The following is a 12,989-nucleotide window of genomic DNA, read 5'->3' as shown; positions in this document are numbered from 1 at the left end:
CAGGCTTCAAAGCAGTGGAAAATCAGCGTTAGGCTGTGGTTAGCAGTCATGAATGGAAGGAAATGGAGGGTGCCCTCCAGCACATCCCAGGTGTACCTGTCTTCCCACCTAGCCTCCCATATCCCTCAAAACCATGTGGGGCACTGCTGGGTGTCCCAACTGGACTTGCAGGCTCGCTGAGGCCTGCTGGTCATACAGCTACACCACCACAGTGTTCTGTGGTACCACTGTTCTGAAGAACCACTGTTCTTCAATCTGATGTGCTGATAGACCCAGCAATGTTGGAAGGGGCTGCCAAACAGTGTCAGTGCCTCAGACAGAGCTGCACTTGATCTGTCTTGGGTCCATGGAGAAGGTGACCCCTCTGACAGCTGCATTGAAATCCCTTTCCCTTTCCTCTCTAACACATGGCAAAATGCTTAAACTGAACTGCTTTGACCCTTGGCCATTGCCTCCTCATGCCCAGCTTAAATCCTGCTTGAGGTCAAATGCTTCTTTTCCTGTTGGAAGAAAATCCTGTGGTGATCAAATTACAGGCACAGAATGGGCCAGCTAGCCCCTCCACACCTGTGCTGAATTTATCTGGGCTATCATGCATGAGTCTCTATCCTTGAACTAATCCTGCTTCACACTTGTCTAATTTGCTCTGCAGCTGAAGCCCTTGATAGTTAAATGTGTATTGAGCCGCTGTGACAAGTACTCGATAAAACATGAGGGCTGATTGCTTCAGTTTCTCAGCAAGGGTTATGGCTTCTGTAAGCCATCATTTTCAACTACGCTGCAGTGATAAAACCATAGAAGCGTGAAACCTGGGGCTCCTAGGCTCTGAGCAGAGAGGTAGGATGCAGCAGGGTCTTTACTCTCTCAAAGGACGTTCTCTATCTCTATGGTGGTAGAACAGAGAATTCATGCCAGCTCTGACACACCCTCCAGCCCCAGGCATTAAGTGTTTTTTTTTACACTGGTACCAGCTTTGTATTGATGTGGAGCAGGAGGGGACTCGGTGCAGTGACTGTGAATGGACACTGAGCTCTTCACTCACGTTAAAAAAGAGACCTAGGCCCAGGACAGCTAGAGCCGGCATGTTCACAGGAGAAGCAGCCCAGGGTAATCGCTTTGCCACTGCAGCTCCTGCTCTTTGCGAGCTGCGAGTGCCTCCCTGTGGGTGTGTGAGACTCGGCCTCCTCACGATTCAGCATCAGGGAGAGCTCTGGGCTGGGACCCTCCTGTGGCTGCACCGGAGCCTGTGGCCAACAAAACACCGTGGAGTTTCTAGGGGGTTTATTTTTTGCCCTGATTTTTACCAGTTCGCAATGCCTCTAATTGCCATAAACTCGGCACTAGAATTAAATTCTACTCCCATGTCTGAACGAGCTTCCACAAGTCTGTAGATACCGTCAAGCTCTGCTGCTTATAAAGACCATGCACTGGTCCCTGTTCACACTGTTAGAAGAGAACAAGACAGGTTGTTTCATGTAAAGGGCCATGTTTTCTGAGAGATGTCAAATGCCAGATGGTATTTATTCCAAGAAAACCTCTACAAAAGATGCAAATTCAAATTAATTTCCTATCCATAGTTAGGTATTAGAGTCTGGGATCTGCTGGAGGTGGATCAAGGCAACATCTCCTTCCCTGCCAATGTGGGAGGACTCTCTGGCATGCCCCATCTTTCTCCCTTCCTGCCTTTTGGGTCAGGAGAGATGAAAGAATGTTTGTGCTCAGATTCACTGCCTATATAATAGGATGCAGAGGTCAGTCAATTCAAAAGTCTTACACACTTATAAGATCTTTCTCTGCCACCGCCACCCTTTATAAATGTATTTTCTCCTCTCCATTCCCCTGCCTATGCTATACATAGCTCAATCTTTCTTGCTGTACCCAAAACAATGCCCCCATACCCAAAAGTAGGCTGTGGTGAGGGGCTGGGAAGGAAAGGTGCTTTAACCTTATTCAACTTTGGCTTGCGGTCTAACGTCTGCTGTTCTTTTCCACGTTTCTCCTCCTCTCTGCCACATGCCTCACCAGCCCTGCTCCCACACCCTCTGTTTTGCTCTCCGTTTTACAGAGGAAGCGGTTTCTGCGGTAGGGCATAGAGAAGCATCAAAAGGTGACCCAGATCTTGATTGTGGCGTCATGGAACTGGTGGTGTGTCCTCTTCCTACCCCACCTGGCCCATGAGACCCTTTCCACATCCTGTCTTACTGTGTTATTTCCTGCCTTTGCTTTGCACTGTGGTTTTTCTTTCTTGAAATAAACAACAAAGTGCAAAGTGCTGGGGGGAGGTACTGGAGGCAGCACATTGTGGTGGTGGTAGCTGAAAGTATTTTTGAACTAGATGTAGAAATTCAGTGTTTTGCAGTTCACATGCTAAGAATCACTTTAGTAGAAATATGTAACTTTAGCAGAAATATGTAACTTTAGCTGTACACTCATCCCCTCATTGGGCAAATCTGACCGCTCGGGTTGTTTAATGTGGAAGAGAAAAACAGATTTGGAAACAGGCAGCACACTGTCCTTCTTCCTTACAGGGAGAGCAGAGTTTGAAGTGCAGCACAACAGATTCAAGATGGATATTCATTTTTAAAAGTGACCCTAAAGGTAAATGAGCATGGAAACTTTTCCTCCCACAGCCCTAAATGTTTCTGGAATGACGTTAATCAGTTGGAAATCTGTGAAATGTGATAACTTGCCTTGTAATTAAAACATGGTTTAGGGAACTTCATCAGGCTGTTTCCCTGTGACATGCCAAACCTCATCATGAGTGTAATGTAAGCTTCCAGAGCTGCCTGGAATCTAGCATCTAAGAGCTGTGGGCTTTTTGCAGCTGGGGAGAAATTGGTGACTGTTGTGCCAAGGGAGAGACGAGAATGAGCCCCTGAACATCTGTTCTATAAAATAATCAGGGTAATAGATCCAGAAAGTTCAAAGTTGCCCTTTGGAAGGAGGGGTCAGTAGCTGTCACATATGACAGGCCACTTGCTAAATGGTCAGGGGGCAGCACATGGCAGGAGATCAGGAGACTGTTGTGTTGACACTCAGCACTGTGGATTCCAATCTGGCAGCAGGGATGTGGGCATTGTCTCCGCACAGGCATCCTGTCCCACACAAAGCACCAAGGCTTTTGGCTAAAAGCATGTGAAGCATGAGCCTTTCAAAAATCAGTGTTTCTTGCAATGACTGTGAATCCAGCAGGGTGAGAATTATGCCATGGGAAGGAATCACCTCCCACCACTTTGCCGAGGCTTTCCCAGCCACTTAGTCTGGGCACTGCTGTGAGGTACAAGCAAGGTTCAGGTTTGCAGGGGGTGTATGTTTCCCTCAGAGTGTCCTTCTTGTTTCTCCCTCCAGAGAAATCTCTGGTGCTTCAGAGACAGACAGAGAAATCCACATCACAAAAGGAGAAAATTTCCTTTCCAGTCTTGCCAGCAACCAGCTGAGCCTGGAGACAGGCCTGTTGTTATTAATGCAAAGCTGGCACCTTGCTGTCCATTGACACTTGGGAGTGGGGGATATTGAGAGGCAGGACATTTCAGGCAGCTATGTTCCCCATAGCAGTAGTCATCTACCTTCAAGAACCTTGACTGCTTCCTAGTCCACTCACTGTGGGCAAGTTTTGTTTCACCATTGTCTTCACATAGCAAAGTCTTTTCCTGGAGGAGATGCGCTCTCCTCCATTTCCCTCCCTCCAAGGCAGTCATGGTGTTCTCACCTACACACAGCGTGTTGATGTCCTGGAAATGGACTTGGTGTCTGTTTTCCCCATGAGTGAATCTGGCCAGTTGTTGCAAACTGACTGGTGGCCATATCAGGCTGAGAGAAAAGTCCAGGCGTCCCTTCACTCCTTCACCCCAAAGGCCAGGCTCATTCCTAAAGCTCATCTGAAGGGTAAAACGAGTTCCTCAAACTACAGATACAAAAGACAAACAAGTTTCTTATTTTTTATAAGAATTGTTTAATAGCAGGCCTACAGAAATGCCAAGATATCAGGGTGGTTGCTGGTACAATTAAAGAATTAGCAGCATACAAATTTCACATACATGCACTGTTTCCAAGGGGTGGACACGTACTTCAGTTTTATGCAATGATTATAATAGAAACTGGAAAATCTAAGGCTGTTTGAACTGAACAAAAAGAGCAAAGGTTGCTTTTTTACTACACACAAAACCAAATCTTAAGCTGGTTTAAATTCAGAAAATGGACAAGGACAGGGAGACTTAAAAAACAGTAAAAACCATTTTTTTCTTTTGTGATAATGAAGTGAGAATTTCACTGAATTTGGGACTTCTGGGAGACCTAGCAGCAAATCTTTTAGGGGAAAAATGATACCTTGCTCTGCTTTAGCAAAAGATAGCAGGACATTGGCCATAACACCTTATATAAGACTCTCTTTGCTTTTCAGAGTGTTTCATTTGCAACTGAAATGGTGTCTGCAGGGTGTACTCTAAGTAGTGCATATATGAAAGGAATCCAACTATGAAAAATTCACATTCAAGTGATATTTAGCTATTTAGCTGGCTGTTTTGAACAACACTGCCCCAAGCAGAAATTGTGTGTCATTTTAATGCAATTAATAGTGATGTTTGGCAATTTATAGTTATTTATAGTTATAGCAAACTGGGCTTGATGCAAAAGGAGTGAATCAGGCATGTGGGGGAGCAGAATGCTGAGAATTTTTTAGTAGCTTCCTAACAATGCAAATAAAGCAATTTATACTATAATGGCTGGCATGATATACAGAAACAGCAAGTGATACAGCTCATAACAGAAATGTCTGTGCTCTCTCTTGCACATGATGCTCTGGTAGATTCCTCAGCAGATTTTTTCGTACTTCAGAATGTCACCATGTCATAACTTTCATTCCTGTAATAAAAATAAAGGTATGTTAGACCATTATTTGGTACACAGGTGCAGCTACACAATTGTAGAACAGAAGTGCCTAGGCAATAGAAAGAGGACAATGAGACGCTGGGGCAAAACTAATATATTAGGTCTGAGATCTTAAAGCCAATATGCATAAAAATTTCCCAGCTGGAGACTGGTCAGGGGATGAGTCTGATGGATGAGGATAGAGAATGGTAGGATGTAGACAAAGAATGGATAAATTAAGTTAAATTTGCATGTGAATAAGGAAGAGTAAATAGGCTTGAGATGTGGGCAAAACCAATTATTATGGCCAAAGAAGTGGAGGGGTTTTACTGTTGGTAGACAAAAGGTGTATGGATAGGCTGCATAAACAGTTCTTAGAAAGAGAAGGAACATTTGTAGCTAATGAACTGATCCAGATGTTTTCTGTCAGAGACTTTACCACCTCTCATGTACACTTACTTTTTTATTCCACATAAGCATCGTCATCAGCACATTAAAAATTATTCCTTTCATTAAAACTATCTTAAGGCCCAGCTGTGATAAAGACAGCATGTTCAGGTTTTCATCTGTAAAAGTAACAGAGGAGGAAAGTCACAAGAGCACTGAGGTATCCTCACATCCGCACAAGCTTACAAGCACTTCTTAATGAAGCTGTTCCACTTTGTGTGACTGAGCCAGCTACTAGGATAGCTAACGAGTCAGTGAGTGGGACTGTCTCACTTAGAAACTTTGATTTCTTCTAGTAGGTGTTTCAAGTCAGGTTTTCATTCAACAACTACTTAATTATGCAATACGCAAGACTGCCAATCATCTAGCTGATTTTGAATGCAGTGTGTTATGAACCTAGGGCACTGGAGATTTCCCTCTTTCCTCTCCCTAAATATTTTTAAATGGAGATGAAGAAAATGAGTTAAATTTTATTCAAAGAACAAAAAAAAATCTATTTGGATTTTCTATTAATCTTAAGTTACAAAGCCATTTTCATTTGAAAATATATTAGGGAAGCAGGGAGCTTTAATCAAAAAGTAATTCTGTGCTTATCTTTGAAAACCTCTCTCTGAAAAGACTGATCAGACCAGACAAGCTTACTGATGAGTATTTTTCTGAAGTGGTATTTTGGAAACATTCGGTTAACTGTTGGTTTTTGTTTCAGCAAGGCTGCAGTTTGCAAAAGTACAGGTATTCAGCAAACAGGGCAAGTGCAGAGGCAGGCTCAGCTCCTTTGAACTAGCAGGAACATCAATTGCTTGGAATCCAGCACTGGCTAGTATACTCCCACAGCTGTGAGCTGAAGCAAAGCGTGCTCAGAAGCACAGTGTCTTTAGTGCAACTGGGCTTCTGAGCACACACTGCAGAAATCACCTGCTTAGTGTTCGGTTAATTAGTTGTTTGTGCACCCCAAAATCAACAGCTCTTTTGAAGTCTGAAATGCAGACAGACCTACAGTAAGGCTGACTCATATCAATGCCTTAAATAATTCTTTGATGGGGAGTGGCTGGCTAGCCATAGCAAGAGTATGTGGGCACTGGCTACACTCATCACATAAAATAAGCAGCTCAGATCTGGAAGACTACATTAACCCAAAAATTTCCAGCCTGTGTGACCTTTTAGGAAAGTTCCAGTCTGAGCTTTTGCTCCAACAGGAATTCTGCATACAGGAAACATTAGCAAACACTTGATAAGCCAAGCTTTACTTGTGAAATGTACATACCTGTCCTGAAGTGTAGAGACACCCCTGTAACACATACACTGCTAGTACCTGCAGATAGTAACAAATAATTTAATTAACAACATAAATGTACTTATTCTGGAAGTTCTTAAAGATATCTCTATTTAGAAAGGCTGGATTAGAGTTTTTGGCCAGTAAACCCTCCCATAAACACTCTTTTCTGCTATTTTCAGGGCAAGAATAAAGTAGGATGTAGTAAAACTTGAGCATCCCATTCAACAAAGAAATTTCAAGCTATATATAGAGATTTTAAGATCTCTCTGCTGTGACTGTACCAGTTTGCTGGTACCCTTAATCTTGCTTCCACCAAGGAGGCAGACAAGGGAAAAGAGGCAAAGAGACAATGCTCCTCTGGAGTGTAGGAGCCTAATTCAGCATTGCTTGTAGGGCTGGGAGGTGTGAACAAGTCCTGCTCTTACTAATAGCAGAGACTGGAGTACCTCTCGCCCTGTACACACATTCAACAGTGCCATTACCACTTTCAGGATCCTCGCCCTCTAGTTCTCCAAAGCCCTCATGATTTGCACCACACTGCATTTCATCTTTCTTGGCCCAGTAGGTTGACAGGTAGCTCGCTTCCTGTTTGTTTTCAGATATTGCCACCTCCACAATAGCACTTGTCTGCTTATCAGCTGAGTTAAGAGTAAGCTTTTCAGGGGAGTAATCTGTGATAAGGCACATTTCCAAATCCTCATCATCTTTAGAGGTCAGCCTGTAGACTGAAGGAGATGGAGTAATATCTGAAAATGGAGAAGAGACATTAGATGAAAGCACACTGTCACAGTTCCTTCAATTTTAACATACAGACATTTACGTATGGAGGTTTTTCCATTATTCCAGTGGGAATCGTGTGCTAGGACATCTTTAGAGAGTCAAGACATCCACAATAGAGCTACATGAGATGTATGTTGACAGACACAGGGTGGTCAGGCAGGATTCCCAGAGCATCTCAAACAGTACTCACATGCTCACCCACATCCTAGATGTCCACATCTAACCTAGTCATCCCTCTCTGTAACAACGCATTCAGCTCTACCCTGCAGTCTGGGCTTTCTTTTGGATCTCGACCTGAAAGCACTCAGGAATGTGTGTAACAGGAGGAGTGAGCACTCTCTTTGTGCTTCACTGCTACTGAGTAATGTGTCTGGAGAAAACTGAGCAGCCCCTGTTCTGCAAAAGCTTAGCCAAAACCACCACAGATATTCAAAATCCCACTTCCTCCACCTGTCCTGAGGGACAGTGGATAAAAATACCTAGTCTGAAGTGTGTCCACATTTACCACCCATATAATTGTGTTCCTATGGGAGAAAGCTACGAAAGGCACTGCAAAGTCGAATACATTGTTATATTTAGTGAAAGAAAGATGAAACAAATGTTTCACTATGTTCATTATGTTCACAGACAAGGCAGTGGAAGATTTTTTTCTTAAATTTTACCTAGAAGAAGAGACGCTTGGGGAACTAAAGGCTGCAGATTTAAGACACCTGGAGTTTATTTCAGTTTTCTTGCTTCAAATTCTGCTAGCAAGTCAGTTAGAGTAGGATTTTCCACACATATCAAAACATTACCTGTGGTTAAACTCTTTTTTTCACATTTAGCTTTGTAAACTTGTACTCTGAGCGTACATTTCATCTCACTCAGCTCTTGAAGTCTGATTCTTTAAGAAGGTGCTTTCCTAAATATTTGTTCATGTGTAATAGTAAAATGTTTTTGGGCATGGAAGTACTCTAGTGGTAAACAGATGAAATATCATAAAAGACATAAAGTAGGCAATATGGGATTTGGAGCTCAGCAAACCTCTGGCTGCATTTTCCATTGAACTTGACAACCACAGGTTTGAACCGGACCTTCAGTTCACACATAAACTGACAAAAGTGTTATCATGTAGGGTTGAGAGTTTAGATTCATATTAATTTCATTCCTGTTCATACATCACACTGTTAAATATTGTAGAAATACTAAGGACAGCTTAGCTCCCAATTTAATTTTAATTTCTTCACATGGGGGCAGTTAGGACTAAAACTTGATTTTTAGAAACAATCTCAAAATCTTTTTCAGTGCAGGCCCTAGTTCTATCCCTGAGACAAATGTTTTTCATCTGTTCAACTGCCAGTTGTTTGCACCTTAGAGAAATAGCCATACTTCTTTATTAGTATGATCTCAGAAAAAAAACCTAATCCACAAAGCCTAATGACTCATTCAGTGGCCCTTTTATCCCAGTTTTTTCCCTAGCTTCGAGAAAACCTGATGGGACTGTCTCTTTCCCAACTATGCAGAATATGTTCTAATGTAGGTTCTGACTTCCCCAGTCCCACTGCCCACCTCTCATACTCCCAGTTATTGTTTTGGAAATAGATTTTTGTGAATGTTTGTTAGGGAGAGGAAGGTAGGAGCAAATAAAAAGCTTGATAGAAGATCCTCACATAAAAGAAAGATTAACCAGGGTACATATTGTATATGGATATAAAAGAGAGGGGAATAACTTCTTTCCTTCTCTTCCATCCATGGCTGGCATCCAGGGAGGACTCCATCTGTCCATCCCTGTTGATCCCCAGGCTCATGCATCCCTGACCCTCATCACTCTCCCCTCAGCTCCTGTCTGCTCTGCCGCTCCCTCCGCCAGCTATGGGACGTTTTGAAACTGCTCACAGCTCAGGAAATGCTGGGGGAGCTGCTGGAGGTGGGGGGAGGCAATAGGGTTTTGCATATTCCTCAACACATTTGTATATAATTGTACATACTTTCTTTCATCATTAGTATTTAATTAAAGCTGTCTAGTTTTCAATCTGGGAAGTCTCTCTCCTTCATTATCTCTCCTTTCCCTACCTGGGCAGAAGGGGATCAAGAGCATTATTGTCGCTGGTTTAATTGACAATCCTAAGTCAAGCTGTGACACCTGACCAGCCTACAGAGAAAACCAACTCCAGAGGCTGATTTCAGAGAGAGATCAGCAGAAGCCTGTTCCAACATCAGACTGAGACCTAAGCCTTTTTTTTCCAAACAAGCTAAAGTAGAAATCTTGAACTGTTTTCACACACAGCTTGTATTATACAGAGATTTATCTCATTCTTCACTCCCTACAAAGAAAACTCTGGTCATCTCTGGCCAGACTGGAACTGGTGTGATAGAGTTCTTTTATCCTCTTATCAGTCCTCAGGCTGAGACATGATATTCCACAGCTACAGTCAACCTCGACCCATCCCCCAGCTCAGAGAAAATTTATACCCCCTCACGCACTAACACAGGCTAATCTTGAGCAACTTCAGTGACTTAACAAGCACTTTAGTGATGTTTGCTAGCTGTCCTCCAACAGAGGTTACAAAAAGTCCACCAGAGGTCCTTTGTGATATCTGCTAGCCCTGCATGGATGATAGGATGTCTACAGCAAGGTTAAATGTCCACATTTAATACCTGAACCCTACTCTAGACTTCCAATGCTTGTGTCTGAAGACACTCAGATAAAAGAAGCTAGGTTCTAATCCAGCATCAGCCAAGTAATCCAAAGTACAATGACTCTGTGAAGAGATTCAGTGTTTGCAAATATGAATATGCTGCTTCACTTACAGTGTGCAGGCATAATTCTGGTCTTCATCCTAAAAATGTGTTTGTAATTGCCTCTGTAATTATACTTGGGGAAGTCAAACCATGCAAATCACCCAAGATCTTTCTTAAAAAAACCTTCAAAGAGGAAGATTTCTAGCTGAGCCAAAACTAATGATAAATTAATAGAGTAAGATACCCACTATGTCAGAAGAAATCAATTGATCAAATAACCAAATAGTTCTCTAATACCAAAGCAGGATACATCTGGGCTTATAGCATGTATTGACCTTCAGGAAAAGTTGAGATGGAGTTTCCTTAAATTTCATATTGGGAAGCAATACCCTAATTGTGTTCACATATCAGTTTATTCATCCATCACCCAAACTGCAGGAGAGATTTACTATGACCTTGTCTGCTGTTCCTTTCACCAGTGTTAGAGGAAGATTTCTGGAGATCACAAGAAGAAATTTTGCTTATCTAATCCAGTCTTTAAAGCTCACAAGTGAATAAGCTGGCTTAATGCATCTGTGTAACAATTGTCTGGGGAAAAAAATACTTGAACTGGCTGTTCATGAAACTCTGTCATTTTCATAAAATACTTTTGCATGCTTTTTCTTCCAAAATCAGAGTAGGTTTTAATTGCCAGTTTCCAATTTTATATGTCAGAGAAGTCTAGAGAAAAAGTCATAGAATAATAGAATGGTTTGAATTGGAAAGGACCTTTCAAGATCATCTAGTCCAAATGTCTATTCAAATAATTTCAACTCCAAGAAACAAAACTTTCTGAATTAGAGATTAACAAATCATGTGGTGCCAGCCAAGAAAACCCTATTTGTTTAATGAGTAAGAAAAACTCCAAAAATATTCAAATTAATCAACCTAAAATCCCTTTCTAAAAAGAGATGGAGGATGATAATTTCGATGTTGATTTAAAAATACTAGAAGAACTTTTGATCATACATTTGGGGATTTACCTCGGATGTCGATGTCTGTTTCACACCAAAATCATATCCATTCCTGATTGATCTATTTAATGGGTACTTGTAATTAGATAACTTATCTGAGATCATAAATAGCATTTCCAAAAATTACTCTCCTAGCTCCAGTTTCCCACACACCCCATTTTGAATCATTGCATTTACCATAGCATAGTATCCTGGGAAATTTCTTCCCAATGTAATATGAAATTGTGCATTAAAAATTAATCCAGAGACAACTCTGAATTTTTTCCCCTTCAATCTAAGTAAAAGATACACTATATGGTGTTTGTAAAATAAGTCAGCTCTGCCTGGGCTAATATTTCCCTATTTATGATTACTGCAAAAACACTGACAGGACTGACTGACAGGACTCATAACTTGACGTTAATGATAGGTGAAAGCTAAGAGATTGATGATGCTGTCTCATTTCCTCCTATTTCCAGTCTCCCTGTCTCATCTTCACAAGCACATTGTTGAGAAATAATACTGGGTTCATTTTGTTACAGTCTTCATTCGTCCCTCCACTCTTCACCTGGAGTTCATAAAGTTAGACCTATTCAGAAACACCAACCAGTAGTCACTGCTCCCATCTTCCGCCCTTCATAGCCTGTCCTCCAAATCTTACTCACCAGGACTGACTTTAAATCTAGTTCCTTTTTCAAACATGAATTTATTGTATCTTTCAGTTTCCTACTCAACAAGAAGCCTCTGCAATAAATTTCTGCCTACCTGCTGCATATTCCAATGGTACCCCATTTTAAGTATATGGAAAAAGTGTCTACCAGGGGATGACATGAAGATATTTGAAATTTCATCCCATCTTTTCAGGTTTCTAGAGCATTTAGAAGTATAACTGAAGAAAGGGAAGAGCATTATAAATCATAACAAGTTTAGTTTCCCTTCCAAATACATTTTTTCTAGCTCCTGACTGCTCACACTGTAACACCAGTTTTTACATATATGGAAAGGGACTTTACTTTGGTATTTTACAACCCCAAAATGTCATTACACGTTCCCTTAGACTAAGAGATAAAAAATCCAATTTCTAAGCCGGTAGTCAGAACAACCTCCAGAAATTTTATAATTAGCATCTTAAAAATGTAAAAATCAAGTCTGAAAACTTTAATAGCTATAAACTCCATAAAACTGCTAAACCTTTTATGTAGCATTCAGCCATGTGTTAACTGCTTGTAGCACTCTGTGTGTTATTGCACCATGGCTATTAAACCTGTGTGGTCATCACTGTCTTCTTTAGCTGTTCTCTGCAGTGGGTCACTGCTGCACTGTAGCCAAACACTCCCTGGATTCCAAGACAGCATGTCTTTCCCAACTAATTTTCATTAAGGGATACTGAAAAGAAGTGGGAACATGGTTCCATGAATATCCCTAGTCCATCTACCCAGCAAACAAATTATTTGGCAGTCCTGGTATTAAGATGGAACAGAAAGCTCAAACTTACTTGGGGTAACAAGAAGTTGAGTCCCAGTTGCAAATATGAGTTTCACATATCCCTGATTGGCACACTGGTGTCAACCTCTACAAAAATGTTTTAGTTTTTTTCCCAACTCAAACTGAAAACCAGGTTAACAGACATTCCAGAGCAGGGAATAACTTAAGGGAGCAATGATGAAACACATTTATTTAAGTCACCCTCAAAGTAACAAAGAAATCTACTAGAAAATTATCAACATAAGAAATGGGAAATAATAATAATAAAAATAAAAATAAAAATAATAAAAATAATAATAAAAATAATAATAATAATAATAATAATAATAATAATAACAACAATAATGTTAATTTATTAACTTTTTACAATTGTGTATTTTGCCTTTTGGGGCAATACTAGGAATAATCTGTGTTTTGCCACC

At 41.1% G+C, this 12,989-nt stretch overlaps 1 protein-coding gene across 1 annotated transcript in view; it reads right to left on the bottom strand.

Moving 5' to 3' along the window:
- Nucleotides 1-3,895: 3,895 nt before the first annotated feature.
- LOC127394543 (T cell receptor alpha chain MC.7.G5-like) overlaps nt 3,896-12,989 on the bottom strand; it is a 116,034-nt gene continuing 106,940 nt past the window's right edge. Inside the window, exons 4-7 of the mRNA XM_051640581.1 lie at nt 7,072-7,335; nt 6,578-6,625; nt 5,326-5,432; nt 3,896-4,860 (exon numbers count right to left, since the gene is read on the bottom strand). Of these exons, the coding sequence (XP_051496541.1) occupies nt 4,855-4,860; nt 5,326-5,432; nt 6,578-6,625; nt 7,072-7,335 (425 nt within the window). The 3' untranslated portion in view covers nt 3,896-4,854. The remainder of the gene's footprint in view (nt 4,861-5,325; nt 5,433-6,577; nt 6,626-7,071; nt 7,336-12,989) is intronic.

The sequence above is a fragment of the Apus apus genome, chromosome 25 (genome assembly GCF_020740795.1).
Source record: "Apus apus isolate bApuApu2 chromosome 25, bApuApu2.pri.cur, whole genome shotgun sequence".
NCBI classification, from domain to species: domain Eukaryota; kingdom Metazoa; phylum Chordata; class Aves; order Apodiformes; family Apodidae; genus Apus; species Apus apus.
Note: the sequence above shows the minus strand (reverse complement) of the source record. Positions and strands in the feature narration are given on the sequence as shown.